Here is a 27442-nt window from a genome sequence, read left to right on the forward strand (position 1 = left end):
CGTGTGTGGCCGCCAACACACGAGTGCGTGCATGCACCTCGGAACACGTACGATGTTCCTTCTTCTCCCCCTCCCCTTTGCCACCGGTGTGTACCCTCTGCCTCTGTGCTCTCACTCTCCTCTCCATACCACCTTCTTCTCCTTCACCCCTCCACCCTTAACCCACCTACAGTACCCTCCCCCTTTTTTTTCTCCTTCTCTCTTACCCCGGCCACACGTCCTTGTCCCTCTCCAAGCACGCCAACACCACGCACCAACTGCAACCGCTCTCGCAGATGCACACCGACTCTCTCCGTTCCTTTGCACGCGCGCCTGTGTGTGTTTCGCTGATTCGCGTCGGTGTACGGTACGTGTGGTAGGAGGAGTGGGAGGTAGGACACGCGACACAAGCCGGTGGTGGGGGAGAGAGAGGGTCATCGGAAGAGGGGATCACCTCCCCTCGTTCCTCTTTCCCCTACTCCGAATGGTTCACGCGGGGTACCGTCTTCCCCGCGCGCGCTTTTCTGCCCCGGCCACTGGAACGACCGTGTCGCCGTTCTCGTTTTTCTCCAGGCGCTCACTCGGTTTTTCGTCCCGTTTCCAGTCTTGTGACTGGAGCGGTCACTTCCAATGACGAATCGATGAGACGCGAGTATAGGTGGACTTTTTGATAGGGAGATTTGAAATGTTTAAGTTTAAGGGTCGAGGATACGTTTAGGTTACGTAATTTAAGGTTTCACCATAGAAGGGAGTGAATTTCATGGTTAGGCTATGATTCGATAATAAATAGGGCGAAGATGTTTACTCACCACTTTGAGCCTTTTTTCTTGACTCGCCGCGAAGTACGTCAATTCCACCATTCTAACACCATTGCGAAAATTCTATCACTGATCGTTCACTAATATTCGTTGTAAATTGAACAAACTTTCAAACCTTATGAACGATCACACCGACGTGTCATATGAAAAACACCCCGAGTTAAAACATCCCTTATTCACCGTTTCTTTCACAAAATCTCAAATCACCAGAAGATTGTCCGACAGAATAATCCCGTACGTTCGAACCAAAGGAATCACGTTTCGCGAATCGTGAAAGTTACAGTTTGCTATTATAGATGGCATCTACGAATTCGCGCGCATCATAAAGCCAAGCACATCACTGGTAGCCCACGCAGCGAACGACTACGCAGTAGCAACGGCGATTACTATGGTAAGCAACTGCGTCTCGAAGGTTGCAAAACTCGCCCCCTGAAGGGATCCAAAAAGAGGGGTGGCGAGGCGGTCTCTCCCTTCTGATTCCCACGCCACGACGTGATTCCTCTCCTCCCCTTTTCTTCCTCTCCTCCTCCTCCGCTTCCTCATCGACGTCACCGACGAGGACTCCTCCCTTGAAAGAGGTATTCGAACAGAGGAGACCAAAGACGAGCCCCTGTTTTCGTTCTCTCGCCCTCTCTCTCCACTGCTACACCTTTTTCTCCCCCTTTCGCGTGTCTCGCCAACAGTTCCGCCACCCCTATTCGAAAACGCGAGGGACGCATCGCGCCACGTTGCAAGAAGAAGCGTCGCGCAGCTCGTACGATTGACTCGCTACTCCAACTGGATGCAACTGGTTGCATCGCCGACTACGCCGGGACTACGTACGCGCACGGTTGTTGCATCGTGGCGGCACACGCTCGCGGCTAGGAATCTCTAGTCACTTTTGATCACGTACTCGAGCCTCGGAGGATGTGGAAGACCGTTCCGTCCGTATCGAAGAATTTATGACACGGTGCAGCGGTACGTGTCCCGACACGTACACCGGATATCTTAATTAGTTCTGCGTTAGCGTTCCTTTACTTTTGGTTCGACTGAGAGCTCTTGGGTTTATCTGCGTACACGCGTCGAACAGACTTGGTGCAACCCTTGTAACAGAATTTCTTTGATTAAACGATCGTTGGTTCAGCAGCTTTTAATCCGAACTTAACGACGTAATTCAGAGTTTGCACGTTTTGAGACGTATCTCTGAGTAGAGACAGAGACGGACAGCGCAGAATCATCGCGAAGATGCGACAGAGTTGCGTGATTAATTCACGCGGAAGACACGCGTGATCATCGTACACGACACCGGGTAGAAAGCGAGAAGTCGCGGTGGAATGCGAGCGAACGGTAGAAGGAAGAATTCGTTCGGGGGAAAAAGAAAAATTGGTTGCGACGAGGAGAAATAAGATCGGTGGAGTACGAGGGATGAAAATAAGAACTCTTATGTTCGGGTGATCGAGGCTGGGCGTGAGCGCGCTGTCAGCCGCACCCGTGCACCGATGTTTTAATTAATGTATTGATAGCAGCCGAGCACGGATTTATCGAGCTTCACCGAAGACGATACATCGTCTGGGAGTGAAACCCACGCAACGGTCCTTCGATAATAATTAGGATCTTCGTAGCCTTCGTAGCGGGCCGATTTCCTTGAACGAATCCAGCTTACGTCTCGTGCGAATGTTTCATTCTTGTTCGCTTGTCCCTCTCTTGCCTTCGTTCTGACGTGAAATCGCCGCCATCGTCGGACCCGATCCGATTAATTATACCAGAGTAAATATAATATGTTAATCAAACGTATATTGCAGGTGGTAATTGAGTGGTCGGATCGAGTAGCCGTTTCACGAAACACAGCACGCGATCGGCACGCGATGATCGCTTGACGAGTTGTCGAATTCCGTGTAAGGGTTCTTCCAGGTCCGGTTGTTCGTGAGAGAATTCGCGATATCGATTCGATCCGTGCGCTTTGCTTATTTTAGAAACGTGTTAGCGAATGAAACTCACGCTTCGAAGCGGGATAAACGATCGACGAGTTTCGTAAGAGGAAAGAGGTTAGCGCGTCGAACACGGAGATTCCGTTTCCACGTGAACTGGAACGCGTTTCTTTGTTCGGCATGAAAAACCCGGTGCAAGCCGATCAAAGGAATTGTTTAACCCAGCCAGCCGACCGATCTATAAATAAATACCGATATGGAGGGATTATCGTTGTTTGCGTAACTTTCGGTGTGGGCGTCTCAGACGTTGTTCATTGATCGCGCCATTCCCTCGTCGGTAGTAGCACACGTCGATATCGGAACAGAAGAAACGATTTTTTCGTCGTTTCTCTCAAAACTTTTATCGCTTTTGTATGCGAAAAATATGTGTGATTTCTCATTTCAATCGTATCACTTCTTGTTCGTTCTTAAAATGATGCAACGTGTCATCCATTAGAATCACTGTTAGACTCGATGAATCTGTTGTAGTTAAATGAATTTCCTTCTGGAAAGTCACATTATGAAACGCTGCTCTAAACATAACTGAAATACATCATAAACAACTCGTAACCCAAGCATTCTGTTATTTCTCCGATAATAATTCATCGAATCAGCACGGTGCATCGCTTTCGTCACGATACTTGTTTGTCTCTGTCAGCCACCCACTGCGAAAACATTTCTCCCGACAGAAACAGCGGTAATTGGCTGAAATCTAATCAATCCTCCTTGCATCGACCGTGGAAAGTTTCGCTAAAATGTCTCGAAAGATCAAGATCGCCGATCTTCCTAACGATACATCATTTTCTTGCGAATTTTTATTATCATCGTAGTTCTATTTCCATCGATGTGACATTGTCACGGACATCAATGATGATCGATATACGTAATCGACAGTGTTGGTTCTTATAGATACGATTGTGCTTAAAAAATTTCATTGATAGGAAAGAAAAAGAACGCATCGGATCGGTTGAGGTTTAGCGTAGACTCGCGTTGCTTTCGCAAATATTTTGCATCGAGCCGATGACCCGGAACGACCCAGACACACGATTCGAACGATTTTCTCCCGTTTTGTCTCAGTATCTGTCAGTCAACGACAAAAGCTTCGATTTTCGGCCAGTGGAATATTTTTGTTCCGCGATACGCTCGACGCTTGCGTTATCGTGCGTGGGCGTAACGCTTGCCCATGATAAAACTACGCGAATCTCGTAAATACGGTTGTCGGTTCGGGCAAAAAAGAGTTTCGATTTGCTTCGATTTGCTTCTTTGCGACAATATGCCGCTCTGGTATGGAACTACCAAGAAAACAAGACAATAAAATTGTTTCCAATCGAACTTTCTTTCGCTGTTTTCATAGACGATAATCTCCCTGACGCCCTTAAAACTATGACTACGAATTTTAGATTTTCTATTTTTGCAATTATTCACGATACGCAGATACTTTCCGTGCGATTAATGGCGACTTTTATCGAGATAAAATATAATTGCATTTATCTGCTTGTTTTCATTATATCGCTTTAATTAGCGTGTGGTATATTTATCGTAGTAGGTATCTATCTTAATCTAAGTACGCTCGATCGACCACGCGTTTGAACTCGTTGTATTTTCTTACTGTCTATCTTAATCTTTCGTTCAGTCCAGAGAGTACGCGAATGGATTAAACGGACAGAACCCTTAAGCTAAGATCAAATAAAAATACAAAGCTTGAACGTAGAATAATGATTGCAATTTGTTACAATTAATACAAAGTTTGGGTTGGGAAGGCAGTCCGATTCGTTGTTGGGTTAGACCAACAAGACGTTCGAAACGCGTCTAACTAAGGGTCTGCTAACTTTAAATCCGATAATGAATGTAATTAGCGAAAATAACATGGAATCTACGTAGGTCTCAGCCAGTCCGCGGCCAGGTATATATTCTCTGGCCACAGCGTGACTAATAATTATACTTGCTGAGAGACCCTCATCTCCTACACCGTCGTCGTTCTCCAGCGAGAACCAGAGTTAAGGTTACGCGGATGAAACGTCGAAAGGACGCCGTGTTCCTTCGACGCCATGTCCTCCAAGACACGCGTCCGGTTTTTCAAGCTCTCATGGCGCCACCTTTCTACCTCGGTTATCGTTTCGTGTTGCGTAGAAAAGGTAGAAAACCGATCGACAACCGGTCGAAAACCGATGTGCTGTTATAATGACTCTCGTTTCTACTCGCATATCGTTCAACTGACCCAAATCCACGAGGTGCGGTCGTCGAGGGTTTCGAGAGTTTCGTCTCACCAGCTGGTCAACGACCGTGACAGAAGAGAACGTATAAATTGTTGTGATCGTCGGAATTAACGCGAGCATCTGAAAGACGCACTTTCAAGCAGATTCAAACTTAGACGAAATAGGTCTGAGTTCTTTCAATCTGTTAGTCGAGCCATTTCTTTTCTAACCGCGAGCTTTTATATTGCGAGATAAATGTTCTTAACGAGATAAAACGTCCATCGAATTGGTCGACTCTGATTCAGCTTCTGAGCACCGCAATCTGTTCATCTCCTGACAGGTTCATACAAACGGAATTGTACTATACAGAAAACCAAGTATCACAAGTAGTCAATACCCAAATCCCAATAAGATGAAACTTTTCTACGAGAATTGACTTGGATTCGTAATCCTGTAAATGTCGATCTTGTTACCATCACTAGCTAGAATCCATTACACCGACGCAATAGTAAGGAAACCAGGCTGAACGCAATATGGAATGGTACCAACAACGACTCTCTCTCTCTCTCTCTCTCTCTTTCATCAAGGCGAGACTAGCGTAGCGGTAGTCTTAACTGAATTATTGTTTCGGTTAACATCGAGCATTCATCACGGATGCACGGGTCTCGCAGAGCCGCGTAGAAACACGCGTCCCGCCCAAGGAGCACGTTCGCGAAAGCGTGGAGCATTCATCTTGCGTCGCTGTCGCGTTGCCGGGCCGCGACCAACGACACTGTGTAATCTTCCTGTTGCAATGGTAATGGTCAGGCCAGCGTGAAACAGAAGAGAAGGAAACGGAACGATAGGCCGTGTGCGCATTGCGCGCGTTGCAATGGCAGGCACGCGTGAAATCCATAGAATCGTCCCAGCAGCTAGATGTGTTCTACGGGCCTGGAATATTAATATAATTTGGCCGATATAAACAAACGAACCTCTATACGGCCGGTGTCACTCAGCCGGAGACGTTTCACCCGTCTGCAAATTGTGAATAGAGAAGAGAAGTTCGCCTCGACTGAGCGTTTCCCTTTTGCTTTTCTCTGGCTTAACAGTTTCTATATGTTCTATGGCGCCGCCGTGTACCGTATTCCTCGAATGCGTCGGAGGTAAAAGTCTCCTTTTCTCCCCTTTAAAACATCTCTCTCTCTCTCTTTTTGTGTGCTCGTGTCTGCTTAAATTGTTATGGATGAATGGGATTCAATGGACGATTTGAAAAGTAGGATAAGCCTTTTCTCACTTGGTTTGTGTTTATGTTTGACGAGTCTTTCGAAAACTCTGTTTTGAGACAAATATTCCTAGTTTCGCGGAGAGCTGTGAAGCAGCGTGGCGTAATTCATGAGTTGATATGGTAAACGATGCGTGAATGCCGGAAAAGATGAAGAACGATCCTTTTAATAGGAAAACATAAATGTGGGATATAGTAGAAAAAGATATAACTGGTAGAATAATTTATTTCAGTTTCTACGTTCGTTGCAACATAGAGCTATAACCGTAAATGCCAATTAGAATAAATTTAATCAATTCGATAAATTTTTTACTGTAAGGGTGGTAATATTGAAAATCTGTAACGTTCAGGCGCTAAATGACCCAAATGCTAAATGATCCAAAATTAACAGAAACGTATATTTTTATTTCTATTAAAAATTTTCGCATACATCGTTTACCATCCACTCCTCTCCATTTTTACACGAATTAAATAATAGTTATTTCCACCGTGTTTCGTGGTACTGTATAGCGTTAAATCAACTGACGAGTATCGAATCCTTCGTCATGGTAGAAAGTTTATTTCTCATTCATTTGCTGGCTCTTCAGTTAATTAACCATCGCGTCAAGGGAGACGCGGAGCTCTCTACTCTGGGTCAGAAGAAGGAACAGGAGAGAACAAGAAGCAGCGTCCCTCCTCGAGTATGCTCGATGATGGCAATTAAATTAAAGTGAGATCTCACCCGAACGATAGACCGACGATTAATCAGCATCGCGACAATTGGACGTTTCATTAGCGGCTGCGATCGACGTGACAGTTCGAGTGTCCATGGGATCGGAACCAACCTTACTCCCACACTTTTGAACAAATTAATCAATCTTCCCGTTAATAACGTCTATCTAGAAACTATCTTTTCTCACGATCCCGTGAAAGACGAACGAAATTCGTTTTATTCGACGATCGGCTATTAATCAAAACTCGTGTCTTAATTCCATAAGAAGAGAATGCTTAATGTGTTCTTTGACGTCTAAAAATAGAAAATGTTAGAAAAATTAGGAAAATATGCTTATTCAATTTTGTAAGTTATACTTTGTTTCAAAGCTTCAAAGTCTCTAAAAGTATCACTTTCTTATTAAACGATGCTCGCTGTTAATAATCTTTAGCGTGTTAGTAAGTTAATAAATTAGTATACTGTTATGCAGTTGAAGTTTTAAGAGCTATTTGTATCTAATTGTAGCTTGCGTAAAACAGTGAAATTTCTCATTTTTTAAATTTTCAATTAAGAAATGTTATAAGATAAAATGAGATAAACGGAGAAACTTACACGACTATCGACTATCACCGACAAAGATAGGGATCGACGACGTTAGATTTCTCGCGTCAAATATTTTGGTGGTTCATGAACGAATTGGTAGCGAGTTCGATACGCATCTATTCGATCTTCCAGTCAAAGTAGGTCCTTGACCGTCTGACTATTATTCGTCTGGGTCACAGGCAAATCGTCGCTGCAAAAATTCCACGACACAGTGTCACTTTCAATTTTGTTGTACTTTCGATGTTAGAACCTCAAGCGACAAAGTCTCATGCTTTAAAATTCACCAAAAATTAACAGGCTGATTAATAGCGAACATGGCTGCACATAACTCCAACAACCAGGTGTAATCAAACAGAAGCCTTAATTTTTAGTCGGATGTGTTTATTTAAAGAACGAAATGTCCGGTGAGATTATTTGAGTTTTTAGCCATTGGATAACATCGTGGCAAACGCAATTTATCGTCGGGGAACGAGCACTTGGTACCGTTGCTCGATAAATAATTATCACGACGAGTAACATAGCTACCAATACTTGCCACATTTATTGCGTTTCGCGTGTCGCCACACCACCAGTAATTAACCGTTTTTCGCGTTGCAATAATCCGCTACGGTCACGTAGCGATTAAGTATGCACAGATATTGCAGTTGCGCGCCTTCTCTCGTCACGTTATGCGTATACACGAGAGGGGCTGTGATCAAGATCGATCGATCACCGTGGATACTCGTACGTGTCGCTTATTATGTTCTGCGAGCCTCGTGACAGAGAGATTTCGATGCAACACGTTTATGGGAAACTTATGTGAGCCACAGACTGCAAGGGCGAAGGGGTTCCGAGGTAAAAAACAGAAGAATTAAAAAAAGAAATAGGCTGCCGATGTATTAAACGGTATACATTTGTATTAATTTATTGCCAACGATATCCGCAAAACATTACGCGTATCGTATAAGCTTGAAGGAATTTTTGCCACAGGTGTAAATCGAATATCACGGTTTTTCATTTTTGTAATTTGTTGCAAACCGGTATCGGTTGAATCGATTTACCTCGTGATAGCACTTCTTAAATGCTGTTAAAATGAGGTGGTATGTTGACAACTGGACACTATTCGCGAGAAAAGTCGTTAGAAAATGAACGGTTTCTTGAATTATTTTGTGTTCGTTTTTATCGACAACGAGGTATAACTGCGTAAAATTGTAGGAAATAAAGTTCAACCTGTATTCCAACGGATACACATTGTGCGACAACGAAATGCTCCGACTTCGATAATACACAAACATATATGTAAATACATCAAATAACAAGTTATATTATTTTATGCTTAACAGATATTTGATATAAAGTATGAAAACTTCTTTCGAACCATTCGTTCGGTACGCCGTTTAAAACGTGCGTTGCATTTTTCTGAACGTACGTAACGTCTTACAAAATTTCTCCTTTCATAATAGTCTTTTGTTATGGGTAAAGCATAGACTCCGAGAAGGATCAATTTTACCGAATAAGAAATGTAACCAATCTGTATAATCCCTTTTTGGCTAAAAACTGTTGCGCTAGAATGCCCTTGCGAGCAAAAGCTTTGCGATGCTTTGAAATTTTAGTGCCTACACGTTTCTTTTTGTTTTGCCAAATTAACCTATTTGGCGTCTACAGGCGTCTCAAGTGTAACTCGTAATTTGAAAAATTACGTATGTTTTAAGACAAGTAGAACGAACTTTAGCATCAATCCGGGAACTCTGTCGTCATATCGTGTACGCAAATATTCCTAGAAACGATGTTGGACGTAGAAAGGTGGAGTGGGAGGCAATTGCAAACGGACGAATTGCTATGCTTCGGCATTAGCATCGTTTGCGGAAATCGGACTGCGCCGATCGGCGCGGCCGAATAAATGAATTTCGATACGCGAGTCTGTTCAGTGCAGTTTCTACTCTTGGATGGGACCTAGATTCGCATAGCAACATGCTCGTGTTGCCGGCCACGTGAAAAAAAAAAAAAGAGAAGAAAAAGGTTAGAGAAAGAGACAGTTATCTGCGACTTGTCGCCCGACCACAACAAAGTTAATTGCTCTTGATCGAATCGTGTGTGTGTCGCCGGTCATTTTCCGCCAGATTCGGTCCACCGATTTTTACCACGTGAAACATGACTCGCTAATGCGATAATCAATCACGCTTTTATATCGTTACTGCAGAAACTCTTATTGGTCTGAATACACCGTAACCATATCTCTCATTCTGTTTGGCTTTCAACGATTCTGAATCTAGTTATCGAATGGAGAATTTCTGGTACTGCTGACGACAGAAATCATATTCAAGATACACTACATGGTATTAGAGATTTTGTCGAGGGCGGTTTTAAATAGCCCACAATATAAATAACGCAAATAGTATATACATTTTCATCCATAAGTCATCGAACACTTGCTAATTTTAAACCTAAACTTTAATAAAACAAGTCTATAATAAAATCTTCGAACTATAGTATAATTTAAATTTAGTTTTCCTTATTAATACGAGAAGAAGCAATTAATAAGCATCGAGTTCATTTCGTAATTACGTCCATTTATACCTACCCGCTATAATAAACGTATCGTGATGTACGAACCATAGTATATGTTTTGTTATATGACATTTGTTCGATTATCTTTTTCAAACGACGATCTATGCAATACGATTATATGTATCAAAGTATATAATAAGAATGAAACATGCAAATACGATAAAGTTACAATTAGCCATATGATAAAGAGACAGTTAACTATAAGATAAAATAACAAAGTCCAGTGACCGAGGGTGAACAAGTGTAAATCTGACGTTGAAAATGATTCGAAAAATATATTTGGTCTGCGGAACGACTCGAGCTTCCTAGAATCCGACTCCTAGATTTTAGGTTCTAGGTCAGCAGGAGCGTGCGACACGCAGCGTGTGTTGGTAGAAGAGAAATAAAAAAGAAGAGAAGAAAGAGAGATCGATGCATAAAGAGAGACTGCGAATCGAGTCTGTTTGGATTCTGCATAATTCATTCGGTTGGCCGGCGAATGCATATTACCTCAGGACTATCTAGCCAGGCCAAACAGCGGGATCAGGATGCAAGGACCTCTGCTCTGAATATGAGACCGAATCGCCGAATCGTCTGGAGATAGTTCGGTATCGATAAACGCTGGCCAAAACCGTCGGCCCACCTTGATCAGGATCCAGAGATCCTGAATCGAAGAGGAACGCTTTCTATACGCGCAGCCTACAAAAAAGAATCGTGACGGAATATTCGACGATGTTTCCGCCAGAAATCGGGTTGACCTCGCGAATAACATACAGATCGCCGCGATACATTTATGGAATAGTTCAAACTGCACGGGCTTTGAATTTTTTTGCTGAATTTCGTGAAACCCATTGCGTATCTGAACTTCGATCCGACTTACGCAATTTTATAGTTTAGATAGATGAAAGTGTTTTTGGGAACGATAACGGTACCAAGAAGACTATCGTAATACAGTATATTATCTTCGTTGGAACACGCTGATATATCGTTATAGAATCGAAGCGCCGCTCATTAAGGATAGGAACATTTGTTTAATCTGTAGATGCAACAGAGCTATTGTGATTCGTTTCATAAGGCTAAGTAAGTATTTTATAAACTGTCTTTCAACCTGCTAACCGAGGAAGACGAGTTAACTCGTCATAGACGTAGTAACAATAAATTATAAAAATGAATTATTTTGAAAAATAAATTATATTTACATTTGCAAGGATTAAAACAAATTTGTTTAACGTGCGACGTAACACTGCAACGTGTCAATTTATAAACGCTACAATTTGGATGGATATGATGGAAAAACGATGAACCGCATCCGAGAAATTTCGACCACCCCTCGTGTACTTGCGCGTTTCTCAGGGAAAATCACGGGACGAACAGATGACCGGCCGTCGAGAAGATCGTTCGGATAGTAATTCGCGACAATAAAGTCTTCCATCTAGAAGGAGCATTAGCAACGTTCTCCCCGCGAGGGGTGACATTTCGATTACATCTGCTCCACCTGTCTATCGATTTTTCCGGAAGCAAGAGGGACCGGTTCCACGGTGTAGAAGGAAGGTGCCCATATGGGTGGACCTTCGCTCTCTCCCTCTCCTCCTTCTCGTCTCACGTATACGCTTTGAAGGAGCCACCACCCCGGGCGAACCGGAATCAAGTTCAATTGTCTCGCGATGGCTTTTGGGCGCGTGAGAAATCGCGAGCAGCTGTTCCACGCTGTGGGGTGGTTTGCTTCCAGTGGCGGTGACGTGACGTCACGATTACTCGTCGTTTACTCGTCGGCCCAACAGAGAGAAGGAGGAGGAGGACGAGGACGAGAACGAGGACGAGGACGACGCGGAGAAGAAAACACGTGCGAGAAAAGAGCGGCCGATTGTACCCTGCAAATGCAAATTAGAGAACGTCCACGTCTCGAAGGGGTCGCCGCGGACGTCGAGAAAGGGTTCCTACGACCCTGAAGCATTCACCGCACACTGTTGCTACGTGTCCTGTGTTACGAGAACGCACAGAGTGGAGAGGAAAAAAAGAAAAAAGAGTTTCTCGATATCCTTTTTCGAAAATCCCTTCTACGCATTGACCCTCTCGCGTTCCCACGACCGCCCTCGGTGGCTCCGCTGTTGCACCCTGTCTCAGTCGCGTATTTTAATTAAGTTCCAATACTGTCGCTGTTCTTCGCGAACAATGCGAATTGTAAGCTGTCAACCTTCGAAAGTTGTAATTGTTCCTACTTATAAAAGACGCCGGTAAGGTCGTTGCGGCACTAGGTTACTCAAGAATGGATTCTATTTAGGAACGGAGCCTGTTTTGATCTCGTGTTCGTTGCTCGGTAGTCGTTGTTTAACATCGTGAAAAATAATCTTGGCAAAGTGGCACGGATATCACACGGTACAAATGCAAATGTTATAATGGTCCCGTTATAACTGGATCACGACGAAGACGACGAAAGGGGAATGATGAACTCAAAATGAAATCCGTTACGGTTCGAAATGGATACAGAGTTGGTCAGGATGTCGTAACATCGCTCGATTGGCAACGGGAGAGCTAGCGCACCGGCTGCATCACTCACCGGGACTCCCGCATAAAGGCGGATGTACCCGGTTCGCCGGCGTTGTCGTCGTCTTCGTGGCATTTTGAATTGCAGATAATCAAGCACGATCGACGAGGTTGATAATCGTCCGACGCTTAGACATGCAGTGACTTATCTCCGGGCACCCGAGGGTTACCTGTCTCGGATACCTTTCCCTGTGCAACGAGAGAGTCGACAGGATCGATAAGGATCGGGATGAGTCAGAACCTCGTGACCTCGGATTTATCGCTCGACGACACACGAAATCCACGGATTTCGAGCTCATATCCATGCCTGTACTCAGATTTTGTTCTTACAAATCTATTCGCAATTCATTTATTACCAAGTCCTTGGAGCTATATTGGTCGATCGAAGTTGACATATCGAAGTTATACATATACGTAAGTATGTGGTAGGCAGCTGGTTTTGATACGTCACGTTCGCTCTTTTCATCTAGTGAAATGTTATACGAAACGAATGGAAGATGCGATGTTTCTAATAATGAAAATTTCCCTGACTTATCTTTATAATTGTGTGGCAGAGGACAAAACCATCGATGTACTTTAGTTTGGCAATGAAACGTGTCTAAATATCTTCTTCTAGATACCAACACTTATTGTTAGAAGTATGACAAATTGACCCCTCTGCTACAATAATTTTCTAACTAATAATATTAGCAAATTAGCAAATTACAGAATGTAGGTTACAGACCTCCCATTTTACAATCTTTTTTATTTTACATCAAACAGGAATTTATAAATACCAATAACTTATTATGTCTGACTTATTATTCTACTAGTAATACAGTGTCTATAAAGAGTATTTGCGCACCATTGTACTTACTATAGGCATTTATGTGTTAATAGATTAGCTACAAGTGTGTTAAATTTCCTATCATTTAGCAGTACCTACTTTCATACGAGCGCAAAAATTTGATAACTATAAAAATGAAATGAAAAGAACGCTTCATCGGTATGTGCGAATACTTCTTGTAGTCATTGTATTAGATTTTTCGTGCAGGCGAGTCGAGGCATTCAGTAACGAAGAATTTTAATTCGAGTTTCTTCAACCTGACATTTAACGCAAATTCCGAGGCAAAGGAGAGTTTAGTTAGCAAGAGAGGAATCGTTGGTTTTTGTTTGGGGTGGCATAGGCGTGGGGCTCCCACGTTGAAGCGCACGGTGCCTCCAGGTGGCAACTGGCAATATCCTTCCAGTCAGCATCCCCCTCTCTAAGAACACGAGAAGCGGTCGTTCTATTGTCGCCGAGGGAGTTATTAACGAGGAAAGACGTAGGGGATTTCGAAGCATGCAGCCTCCTCGTGTGGGAATCTCGCAAGCTGCGCAGGCGTGCTCCTCTCTCGAGCCAGGACACCTTATTCCTTCCCGCCAAAAAGCCGGTGGAGACCCATTTACGTCATCGTTCCTCGTTACACACTTGCATCGCGTCATCGCTTTTCCCCGAACAATGCCAACGATAGGACGTGTCGGGTCTATTAAGAGCGAAGGTACACGAGGGTGCAGTTTCCCGCCAAAACTTGTCACCCTATGTACACGCGGAACGTTTAGAAACTAGATACACCGGTCGATATTAGATCATCCAATAAGTTCCTGTTATTCGTTCTTATTACACCATTTTGTTACTTGGATACTTTCAACTTTGATTTTATTCTGGTTTCTTTTCTTTTCTTTTTTTTTTTAATTTCAATGGATAGTTGATTCACGAATATTCAAGGTTTTAAACATCTCTTGTATCAGCAAACTCTCTATTATACTTAACGGATCATGACTTCCGTCTATGTTTACTGAAATTTGTTCATCAATAGAGACTGTTTATTTACGAGAAATTGAAAGAGAGAAGAATGCACAGAAAGAAGATACAAATAAAATAGACGAAATATATTACTCGTTATAATAGTTCGTGGATGAAACAAATCTTTCAAGATTAATATTATTTTCGGGAATCATCAAACCATTTTGTATGGTGATAAAATATTTGCATCTCGTAAATGCATCTCGCTCACAATTTTTTAATATATAAAAACCAGAATACTTGGTATTCACCGATTATTTTCTCTCGAATACCATCTGTAGGCTAATTTTGACTTCATAATATATCGCGCATCTCGATCGCTTATGGTTTTGTATTCGTGAAACGCACTATAGAAAGAATTTATTGGACGACCCGATATTTATCCGAGACTCGGTGTATTACAAAACGAACACATTTAACACGAATAAGCGAAGATGTTATTTATAAGAGGAATAAAAATCTTATGAAAAGAATAAAAATCTCGAGTACAGTGTCTTCGATACAATAGACATTTAGCTCAGGTATTATGGAGGGAATGCGAAAAGTACGGGCGTAATCCTAGAATGCCTAGAGATTCTTATGGGAATTCAGGCTTTCGCGTTCAAACAATGCATAACTGAACGCGTTACGCGGAGGACAATGATATTTCTTTCTTGGATCCGGGCTCCGTGGGGGAACGAGTATTGTGAAAGAATTTTTCAAGCATGCACTCCCACGTGGGGTATGTCGCTACCCCCAGTATATTCTCTACGGAAGGGCGAGCACGTGTGGGAATGCAAGTAAGCGGCTTCGAAAGATTCGTGCCGCAAACGAAGCCTGACAGAGGTGGCTGACTTTTTTTCTTGGCACACCCTCGTTCCTCCAAGCACGTTCTTACCCTACCGCGCGAGCACCACTGCTGGGAAATCTGTCGTTTACTTTAGCCCGGTAAATCTTCTTCGAAGTAACACCTGCATTTTTTGACATTCGTTGCAGACGATGATTCGTATGACTAGGACTATAAAGAAATAGAAAATAAATCAAACAAGTTCGTGCAATAGTTTATTTTAAATTCTTCTTTTTTAGTGGTTATTGCATTCTGGTTTTCAATGTTGAAGTTATGAAAAAGAACTTCAATGGTAAGCTGGACATTCATTTCACTGTTTCTTCTTTTATTAAATCTTCTGAAGTTTGGAGAAGTTCAAATAGTGACAATTTATTTTTCTCTACCAGTTTTAGCTCGTTTTTACTTATCGTTAGAATTTTTATATTTTACATCTAATGCGTTTCATTCGATCAACTGTACTCGAGAGAGAAACTAAATGAAAGTAAATGGCCATAAATGTTTACACCGGTGTAATAATAGTAATAATGCAAAAAGAACTTAATCGACAAGTTCCTCGGGAAGAATTCCAAAAGGGACATTCAAATTCCACAAAAACCAACAGAAAACTAACGAATGATTGTAGACGTTGACTCGAGAATAATAACAAGAAGCAAAAAAAAAGAACTAGAACGATCGCCAGGTACACCGAAACGAATTCTAAAATGACCATATTTAAAGTTCGTATAAATGAACGAGAACAAATTTAAAGTAAGCTACAAAAAAGATCTAAAAGGTACACGCTGGAACCTGCTAAAAGAAACTATAATAATCGCCAGATATGACAAAAAATTCCGGTTTGTACACGATTGGGATAGAAGCTGCGGGATACGAAATTAACAAGCGGAACAGTCTGTTCGCACAGCGTGCTCTTAAAGCTCATCCCGCGCGTGGGTGGTTGACAACGCGGCGGACACAATGGTGCGTCTGCCACGCATCGGTGTCTCCTTGCGAAAGGACGCAAGCATGAGAAAGAAATCTGTTTACCCACGATCGGAGGTGTCTAACCAGCGGTATACGCGTCGTGTTGCCAACACCATTGTTCTACTAAGAGGTTCCATTATTCCGTCGTTATGGCGTGCTAACCAAGCTCGTTACAACGAGAGTTACACGCGTGCTTTCGTTGAATCGACTCTCCGGTATCTTTAACGAAACGTCGTTGCCAGGGAAATATCGTAGTTGAATAATACCAATCGTCAAATGGCGCGAAATGATCGCGCGGATTAAGATAGCAAGGTGCCAGTGTGTGCTCGACCAAGCAGATAAGTTAATTGGAGGCGAAGGCTCGTTGTAAAGAGAAGAATCGTTTAGTCGTACGGGGCCAGGTTCGATCTAAACCGGATACGAGGCTTATCGAGTTGCCCGTGATTAACGTGGATCGTGATTTTATTCGTGAAGTTAATTGAGATTTGTAGACGCTCAATCGTTCGTTGGAAATATTCGCGATAAGTACACGTCGCTGGAAAAATCGTGGATCGATTTAAAGTGATATTTCAGGATCTTGTTTGAGATCCCCTCTACGATGTACATACGTTCGTTCGTAATATCTCTCGCTGATCGGACTCAGTGGGCGATGGATGTAAACCTTATAGACTTTCTACAAAAAGCGTCTATTTGCGTTTCATTTTAATTAGCTGTTTGGCCAGAGATAAAGCAGCTCAGAGGTTTGTTGGAAATTGTTCACGGTAAGAAAAATCGTAGACAAATTTTGCACGATATTTCAATATCTTGATTACCCTGTCTACCGTGCAGCTGGTTAATTTTTTTTTTACCGATCGAATTCAGTGGACAATGAATGTAAGCTCTATAGAAGTTCAGCGATATACGTTTGTATTTTATATTACACTTTAATTAGCCATTCAATCGGAGAAGGTGTGTACACGGTACACAGGAATTCGTTGAAAATATTCGCGATAAGAAAAATCGTACACCGACTTTGTACGAGACTCCAAGACTTCGCGTACCTGCGAGACCCTGACAAAATCGTTCAGCAATTTTTCATGATATTTCAGAATCTCGTTTGCCCTGCCCACAGCGTAGTCGGTTGTAGCAATATTCTTTGCTGATCGAACTCGGTGGACGATGAATGTAAACCTTGTAGACGTTCTACAATACGTCTGTACCCATGTTACATTCTAATTAGCCATCCAACATGAAAAGGTGTCTACACGGCGCTTCTGCGTCTTTCATTTGCGAGAGCGAGTCTGGCAAAAAAAGAAATCCCGAATTTTTGCTATCCTGGTCGGCTCGTCGAAGAGGCGTCGCGTGAATCATGCTGAACGCGTGGGCAGCCGAGACTTTGTCGCACACACGAGCTCGACAAGCTGTGTTCCGTGTATAAGTACGTGGCAGCAAACAGGACCTATTTCACGAAGTTGTCGTCGGTACGAAACAACTATTAGCGTGTCTTATGGCGTATTATGTTGCGGTGTGCACGCGCATTAACGAGCTCCTGGGTTTATATCGCGAAAAAATACAAATGATCCTCGTAAACGCCCACAACAAATTTTTCTATCCTCCTTTTTCACGTTCCCTTTTTCGTTCTCAGCCGCTTCCAACAGCGTTGAAAACGTGGGGCGCACGCTCTTATCTTCGCATCGATATCGATTCTTCGCTCTCGTTTGCCTGGCTATGTCCTTTCCCGAGACAACGCATCGGCTATCAATATTCACTTTCCGGTTCCTGCATTATTCAAGCGTGGCCTGTTCGACCACGAAGGACCTTCGAAGGTAGGCAAGTGTTTTAGTCGAGGTCAGGCGAGATAGCAAAGGCTTCGCTCAATTATCGTCGCACTATTTTTAAAAGAGATCAACAACGAGGATCCGAGCGAACGATTCGTATCACGGTGATTGATCGATTCGTAATTTCTAGATAAATTTCGAAACAGAAGCTATATAGATTTACAATGGCAGATTTTCTTGGATTCGATCGATTTCTTGCTAATATATCCGGATTATTCATTCAAATTATTAGTTCAAACGCTGATCATGTTTGTAGAAATTACTTTATTTCAAATATATATCTTGCATATGATGCAACATTGGCTAATCGATAAAGCGAATAGTTCCTGGAAGTACGTTTTTGCTGTCGCAGCGAATATCCTTGTAACCAGGACGACATTGTACAGATGCAGTTATCTTCTTTACGAATTTTCTATTGGAATTCAGCGTCTTGCAAATGGGAAATATTTTGTTTCACACGAGTATGGAATATTAATCACGCACTTACGTAATGAGATTAAAAAATGAATAATCTAGAGGCTCGTATCTATCATATTTTTTCTATTCGTCTTCAATATATAAATCTTATATAATACCGGTCGATAATATTCTAGCGTTAATTGGACACGAAGCAGATAGCTAGCAATAATAGAGAAACGCTTGGACGGAACGCTTCAATTCCGCGCGGCCTAGAAAAACCAAATTCCCCGGTTATCCTTATTGCCCCCCTGCTGGCCTCGATTTCCTAGCATAAGTTACGGTAGGCGTCACGAGCGGTCACGTTCGGTGATCGTTCGATTCCTCTTCTCCCTGGACGATTTCTTCGACGTATCGTCTCTTCGCGGAACGACATTCCGCTTCGTACGAACGTTCGAACGTGCAAACACTTGCCGGTTTTCTTGTAGTCGCCTTCTCGACGTGCAACAGCCAGCCCCGAACGGGCGTTTATCCACGCGATTTAAAAGCGGCAAAAATCCTGACCGCTGCTCGATCAGCGCCACAAGAAGCCGAGTCTTCCATCGTTCGTAATCGTTTTCACGGAAGATCGACTGTTTTGGTGTTTCGAACGTCTATGGTAGTCTTTGCTCCCGAGATCGCTTCGCATCGTTTTGGGACAAAGGGTGTTCTCCCTTCCCCCGTGACGTCACCGAAAAGGGACCCGTTACCTTCGTGTACGTCAGATTACGTCACAGCGGCAGATGCGTAAGAACGAGGCAATTTCTGAACAGATGTCCAGGGGTTGTTCTTGAGATACTAGGTTGTCCGATGTTAACCCTTAAACATCTGATCTTTTTAAATATAGTACAATATTTAGAAACTTTATCGATTTATATGCGTAATATACAAGGTGGTTGGTAACTGCTGGTACAAGCGGAAAGGGGGTGGTTCTACGCGAAAAAAAAAGTCGAAAATATAGAATAAAAATTTTTTCTTTATTTCTTTTTAAATTTTTCCATCGAGACAACGATCTACAGTGAGATCCGTTATAACGTACCGCACGCGTACCGAGCGAAAATTCAAAGTCGATTTTCTCGAAAACAAAGCCTCAAACGAAAAATGTTTATTCTTTATTTTATATTCTTTTTTCGCGTAGAATCACCCCCTTTCCGCTTGTACCACCAGTTACCAACCACCTTGTATAAACAAGTGATGGAATAATTTTGCCGAGGGTACTACGTATAAATTGTTTATCCTGTTAATCATAGGTATACATAGTAAAGCTTTTAATGTGCATTAGCGTAATAATATCTTAAATGTAAAAAAAGATAGCTAATAATTATGAATGACAATGACATATTCGAGTTGTACTATGAAAAAATTATAAAACGATCGTTCGAGGTTTGTTACTTGTCAACAATATAGTTAGTTGATAAATTATCGCGCAGAAGAATTCCAGTAATATAAATATACAATGTACAGTAATTACTATACTATATATATGATACATTACGAACATTGTCGAGTAATATATTCAAGGGATAATTCATACTTTAGGATCTTCAAGTGGCAAATTGGAAAGCGAAAGACGTTCGAGCGTGGTCATTATATCTTTACATCTTATATAAATTTTCTGTAAAAATGTTAGTAACCATAATCCTATTGCAAAAGTACTATTACCGTATTATTCATTTAACGCAATCGTGTTAGTACGTGCCTACTTCATAACTGTGCAGTAACTATTCTTCGCAAACTTCCGTAGGCGTCTGACATCTTCTTCACAGAGCCTTCACAGTACGATTTCTCGTTGATCGGCGTATCTCTACGATATACGATTACAAATGAAACATCGTTACTCATCAAAACGTCTGCCAAGCAGTTGGGTCAAAGATGTAATTAATTTCATCGGATTCAACGATGGTCTTGCTACGTTGCTGTATTTCGTACTCTGTATTTCCCTACTGTGTGTCCTACCACGAAATTTCTTTTTGATTACGTGTCACGAGAAAGGACCATCAAGAGGGTGAAATACGTGCTCAAAAAAGAAGGGTGAGTTTTTCCAAGGACCACCCCTGGAGGGGGCACCGGTCGTTTCGGGAACCGGACGCAAACAATTGCAGGCATTTACGACTCGTCCTCGATAAATTTCGCGTCGTGAAAACCGACTATATTTCCTCTCAGGGTGGGAGAGAAGTTGCTGGGCCGAGAAGAGGCGAAATTTATCTTTATCCAAAACAACAGTCACCCCTTCGGGGTGAGCTGTGGGAAACACGGACAGCTGAGGAAGGAAAGAAGGAAGGAAGGAAGGAAGGAGGAGGAGAAAGGACGAGTCTGATGCGAAAGACTGGTGCAACCCCAAAATGCTTCCTGTACTTTTCCACCCCTTCCAGTCAAGATTATCCTCCCTGTTTCTTGTCCAGAGTTTAAAAATACCATGTGGTGGTTCTATCTTTAGAAATGAACTCACTGAAGCAACAACGAGGAGCTTTTTATCGCCTATTGTCGCACGTTGCAAACGGTACAAATATCGACTTGTGCAAACATTTTGTGCACATCGAAGTAACGTAATCAAGTAACGACGTTTCTTCCGAAGGAAAATATGTCTTTGACGCGATGCGTTTTGTTCCTTCTTTTTTCACCTTCGTTACCGCGAGAAACGGCAAAGAGCGACTTTTGTTATCAGCCAACAGAAACCTGAAGAAACACGAAGAAGCACCGGGCAACAACTGGCAACATTTTCGAGGAACATGGAATATCGATAAAACGTTTCACGTTGTTACCTCTAAGGACGTAGCTTTCGGGCAACGTCGTTTCGATAAAGATTACCGTGAAAGGACAAACGTCGCGCAGCTTGCCTGCCTTCGAAAAGATCTGTCGATACGTATCGAGAGTAGATAGCAGCAAAAACAAACGTCATTCGTCATTCGTTTCAATTTTTCGATTGTTGGTTGAATTGTACGTGATATTTTGACGCGACACGCTACATGGGAATTGATTATCCGACATCAATCTTCGCCAGCCGGCTTATCGAGAGTATTACGCGGTTGATATAGAGATCTTAGCCGGTTCGATGATTGCCTGCTTTCGATGGTCGTCAGGCGTCAACATTGCATCCCGTGGATCATTCGTAATCGAGAACGGAATTAAGCGCTCACCAAGGCGCTCATACTCGCGCCGCTGATTGCAGTCATTAATAGAGAAAATTAATGAGCCGGTAGAGCCGACTCGCTTCGTCTTTGTCCCACGCGATCGTTTCAACGCGCCTCTCTCCTAGAAGCGCGTGTTGATTCACAAATAAATCATCGGCGTTCGTGCCTCTACCAATCGTTGTCCGAGGAAGAAACGAATTTATCCGAGGCTTCTATCCATCTCCTGAGCCCTGTAGCATAGGATCAACCGCTTCATTCGATAGACTTCCGTTTCTATTACTTTCCTTTCCGATATGCAAATATTGTTTTATTACCGAGTTTGCCTTAAGGAAGTAAAATACAAACGGATAAAGGGGAGCTTACAGCACTATTCAACCATTGAAATTTGTGATACTTTCGGAGAGACTAAAACCATGATCCTTTTTCAGGACGATGTTACCTTAAATTTTCATACTTCAATCTTGCTTTCGCGTTTGTAAACGAAAAGGATCTGTAATATTTTAAGGAGACGATTAACACGCAATTAGATAATAAGAATTATTTCATATTTAAATACGATTGGATAGAAAGTGAGTGGAGCAACGCAGCAGGGTTAACTTGGAAATGTGTCTTTTCGTTTGTTTCAAAAGTATACGATCATTCTCGTATTCGGGGATAGTAACTTTGCGAAAATTCTAAAGTATTGTAGAAGTTTCTGCAATTAAAGCAACGACGAAAACTCGAACAGTTTGCTTTCAAATATCATATTTTGTGTTATTTATTATCGATTCAAGAAATCTAAGAAATTTTCCTTTCCTCGGTCATTGGTAATTGGTCTACCTAGCTGCATAGTTCAGTTAGAAAAACACAGGTAATATAACGTAATATCGTTAATATATTAACAACTACATGTTGATTTTTACTAGTACCACAACACTGTTATTGAGCAAGAAGTGACAGGGACTTAATACCATGTAGTATTAATAAAGGATTGTACATAATATGGAAATTATCAATCAAATCTTAAAACCTACGTAACATTCACAAGCATTATATGTGTACAGCCTCGTGTTATGAAAATATCACTATATCGTATGTTGATCGTTTACCAAAATATTCATCTGGCAAAAAATATCCATATCTTAAACAAACAAACTTCTTTCTACATCTAAATTTCCTATAACTTGTAGCGAACCTTCACAAATCTTCCTCGCAAGGTAAATTTTAATCATCGCGCGTATCAGCCAGCGTCATAAATCTCCGTACGTATAAGTCGTCGTACTCGCGCCAGAGATCTCTCGTATCGTAAATTAGAAAAGCGAATACCTCGTAGATCGCTTTCAACCAGATGTTCGTAGCCGGCTCCGTATTCTTTCGTATATATTTCCATGTTCGCGTCGATGAGTTTCTTAGTTACCTTGGAAGGTCGCTCGATGACCTCGGCCTTTGAAGGCTCACCCACAACCGCGATTACAGCGTCTTTTCCACTGGAAACGTCGAAACTCAGTACCGAGGTGGCGGCGGACGAACCGATGGTATGCCTTTCACCTTGCGTAATTATTCACAGTTCATTATTCAGTGTCAGATTATCATGGCGTGACAAGTGTTGCCGCGGCGCGGCGTTAACGGATGCTGGTCGCGAACCTGCCTGTGAACCCGCCTTAAGCCACCGACCGTATCCGTTCGCAGGAAACGCGCGCGTGAGTGATTAGAACAGAAGCGCTAATCAGACGATGAAATATTCCACAAAGGATCGAAGCTGGCGTATACCCTCGGTGTACCCGTGTACCACCGATGGACATACTAAAAGTTGAACGAACATAACGTCGACCGGTTTCAGAAAGCATAAACGATTGGCCACTCGTTCGAAACTTGTCCCGCAGATATCTAATATTTATTTCTTCGCGTTCATGAGTGTTAGAACGCTGAATGTTCGTATAGGAAAGAATTACCGGTTTATAGTAGCGTGGAATATTCACTTCGATTCATAGGAAAGAAGCACAATGTAGGCGAAGCTAGTCGTAAGAAAACGACGACGATAGTTATAACGCGATAAGAAGAAGCTGGAAGATTTAATTAGTCATTAACGGTGGACTAGGTATCGTTGATCGTTTAGCATCGTTTATGAACGACATTTCAAACGGAACGTTTATCAAGCAAGCCGTGGTGATATTCTTTTTGCCGGTGAACGAGGGAGACGCGGATTGATAGTTAGAGAGACCTGCCGCGTCCGTGGGTGTGATAAATTGCGCTCCACGTGCAGCACGTTCCATTCGCACGTTGTAAAAACGTTTTATCGGTACCTCTGAACTCTACGCTCGATTCTCTCCGAAAAAAAAACGCATCTTGATTCCTGAGAAGTTCGTACTTAGTTATTTTTGACGAGATTCATCTTAATTGCTAAATTACGTGACAATCGAACTTTAATAATATTATTCTTTATAATCGTAACTACGTATGATTATATTTGACATAAGATGACACGTAATAATTAAATTATAATAGTTAAATTGATTTTCGAAAACCTCGTAAAAAGACTAGTTCGTTACTCGACAATTTCTCTAATTTTTACTCTAATTTCTGAATTGCAGATTACTATTACCGGTTGATTAGGAAAATTCTTCCAGACCAGTAGAATATCTCTTCGCGTTAATGTAATCAGCGATGCTTAAATAGCAAATATTTGCGCTATCATGTGTCTTTCGATATGTAATTCAATTTTTGTGGTCGCTTTACGGATATGAAAAGCTAGAAACGCTACTTCTAATTCTCGATTCATCGTTAATTCATGCATTTTGATCAAGCTTGAATGTCGTCATTGCGAATCGATTGTTGGCTACATCGGTATCGTAAAATTTGAAAAGCAGCCAAATATTTCCTATAAGAAAGTAAGATACTTAAAACGAGAATGAGGACAGAGAGGTTACATATTTTGGCTGGAAACAGAAATGTCGGAGACCACCCTGGACACGCGTCGGTATCAACAGGTGTTGGTTTATGACACCGTAGCGGAAACCGTGGGCATGGACATCGATTCCGATGCAATTTAGATAACCGGAACCGATTCGACAACCCTGAAAACCTGAACGCACCGCGATAAAGGCACGGTGTAAATTCGGCGAATCTCGCGTGCACGCGCGGGTGTGAATCGCGTTACCCGTTCGGCCAAAAGTAAAGCTGACTCATTCGTTGACAAAGAGCCGTAACTTAATTACGTACGCGAGGTGACTTTTAAAGCGGCGGTTTCATACGACGTCGCGCTACGTCGTGTATCTCATTAATGATAATCGACGCGACGACACCGTTTCGTACCACGAATTCAACTTAAAATTTTCTTTCGTGATTCCATTTGCAACAAAGTTCATCTTTCAGATTGTTTATCTGAGAATTTATTTAACGGTTTAATACGTGTTCTGCAAAGGTTTCGAGCACGTGAGCTTGCGTTATACGTTGCGAAACACAAGAAAATAAGCGTGACAGTGGTAGAGAAACGGTGCGTGAGGTATCGATCGATAGTTTTAATCGAGGGTACGGCCATCGAGGCCTATCTGGCTCGACGCAGTTTATGCGAACAAGAGGATCGCCAACGCAAGACGCATAAAAGAGCACGGGCATTGTCGTTGTTCGAGCAGATATACCCTCCCTATCCTCTTTATTCCGGCGGGCCCATTGTCAGCCGATACGCGTCTACCTCTCCTTCGTTCTTCACCCGAAACTTTTCCATTCTTCTTCAATTTTCCATCCTCCTTGTCCGCACCCCTAAGATCAACCAGCCCAGAGATCATTCCCTTTGAATGATCGTCGCACGCTATGTTAGCTTCATAGTTTTCCTATGCCTGTTCTACTTTCTAAACGGCTCTCGTACGCAATTCTTCGATGCTTCCTCACCGGTATCACACGCCAAGGATCTTTCAACGATTCCTTAATACCGATCATACGGAATGATTAAACTCAACGTATTAATAAGACATTAGAAAATATGTTGTACGCGTGTTCGTGTGGCTCTTAACGTTTCCCGCTCTTTACGAGACGCACGAACGAGCATAAAATGGACGTGACCGCGGCGCTTGTCCGCCAGTGGACGGCAATTCGAATAAATTATTACCGGTACACGCGCGTCAAACGCGTTATTTACGGCACACCGGGTAACCGGGCATGATAACGTCGTCCGGATGAGGCGACAATTAATATTCATCGAGCGGACGATGGTCGAGCACGGGTTCGTGAAGACACGACGAGGAACACCGGTCTCCGTGGCTAATTAAGAAGCTTTAATTCTCTTAAAAACCGACGTCCGGCGCGCTTTTAAAGTATCGGTTACACGAAGAAAAGAGAGGTTTCCGTAGGATATTTATCGCGGCGCACGCGTTCACGTGTATCGAAAGACCGAGAGAGGCACGAACGTGACGTGTGGGTGGAACGGAAAGTCACCCACGTGCCCCACCCTCGGCACGCACGTGTAAAGCACGCACGGTTTACACATGTGCTTACCGATGTACCTGCACGCATTCGTCACCGGACCACACGTGTAAGCGCGCCTTTATACGGCCCTCGACGGCCAGCCTATAGGTGCGTGTTGCATATTCATACACGGCCCCGCGGCTCGATGCTCCACTTCGCCATTCGGGAGGTGTAGGAGGACGGGCGTGCATAATTTTTCGAGTGCCTTGAACTCCGCGTTAATCGATTCCGCTTGCGAGCATTTCGTTGCCAGCCGCTATTGGAGCTTGGCGACATTGCTACGAAGAGAACGATAGGTTTGTACATAACGAGTATTTTAAAATAATGGATTCTTCAAGGGCGATTGCTGGAAATTTCAAGGTGAAAGAACAGTGCACGGAAAATGCAAAGAAGAAAGTTATGTGAACCATCTTGTATAGGGTAGTCGTTATAATAAATAAGACAAATTTTCGGTTAGTTCCCATTTATATAATGGTGATCGTAAGGACATTGATTTGCCAGTATCCGCTGTCTTATCACAAATGCTAAGATATGTAACATTGCAAAGGACAAAAATTGCTAGTCTCTTTTAGTTAGAAAGCAATTACTCTTTCACCTTTCCTCAAATAATTGGATTCCTCCATAAGAGAGAATAATATGTTGGAACGTATAATTGCTTGTGTATTACTGTTAAATGCAAGTTCATTTCTTGCTACGCACTCGGTGCGTCGTTTTTACGGTTCATTTTTAAATTACGATACTTTTGCCGACCTGAAAGACATTGGATGACAGGCATTGTTATCAACCTTATTCTTATTAATATTAATTCACCTTTATTAATATAAGTCACAGCATACTATTAAGTATAGCTTAGGGAACTCGTAATAGCAACAACAATAGCGTATACAGGAAGATAATCGTGGTATATCACGATGGAATTTACCGAACTTAATTAACGTACAAACAGTTGTTCGACTTTTACGACTCTTAGCCCTTCCCTTTCTCTTGTTCTTTCCTTCTTTTTTTTTTTTTTAACTTTCTTGCCGCTCGTTTTTAATCTTGTTGCACGTGAGAGACGGCGCTCGACGCGCGTGGGAGGGTCGTACGAAAGGGATCCAAGTTCCAGAGCCGAATTTTAATAGCCTGCGCGCCTTTGAAAGTCGAGGTCGGTCGCCAGTTTACTTTCATTCGATTGCCGGACTATTTTTTATCACGTAATATTGCTGCTACCCATCTATCGTAAAAGAAAGGAAAATTATTGCGAAGGCACGCGTTACTTCAGCTGCAATTTGGAGCAAAAGAACTCGAACTTTTCTTTGCTCGTAAGAAAACAAGTTATGGTAAATCATCCTCCATACTGAAGACAAAAACTCGGAGAATTTTTGCGATCACGTCAGAATATTCCTCTCGTGCTACGTTTAAACACTTGCAACAATTTTTGCAACATTTTTCATCGATAATTTTCA

At 42.5% G+C, this 27442-nt stretch overlaps 1 protein-coding gene and 1 long non-coding RNA gene across 2 annotated transcripts in view; one reads left to right on the top strand and one right to left on the bottom strand.

The window, feature by feature from the left end:
* LOC117233198 (E3 SUMO-protein ligase EGR2) overlaps window positions 1–1010 on the bottom strand; it is a 69490-nt gene extending 68480 nt beyond the window's left edge. Inside the window, exon 1 of the mRNA XM_033493270.1 lies at window positions 789–1010. Coding sequence (XP_033349161.1) covers window positions 789–839 — 51 coding nt within the window. The 5' untranslated portion in view covers window positions 840–1010. The remainder of the gene's footprint in view (window positions 1–788) is intronic.
* The window catches only part of LOC117233201, a 50265-nt gene that overhangs the window by 14711 nt on the left and 8112 nt on the right, over window positions 1–27442 (top strand). The gene's annotated exons all lie outside the window — the stretch shown is intronic.

Source organism: Bombus vosnesenskii, unplaced genomic scaffold (genome assembly GCF_011952255.1).
Source record: "Bombus vosnesenskii isolate JDL3184/JDL3185 unplaced genomic scaffold, Bvos_JDL3184-5_v1.1 scf7180000013295, whole genome shotgun sequence".
NCBI lineage: Eukaryota > Metazoa > Arthropoda > Insecta > Hymenoptera > Apidae > Bombus > Bombus vosnesenskii.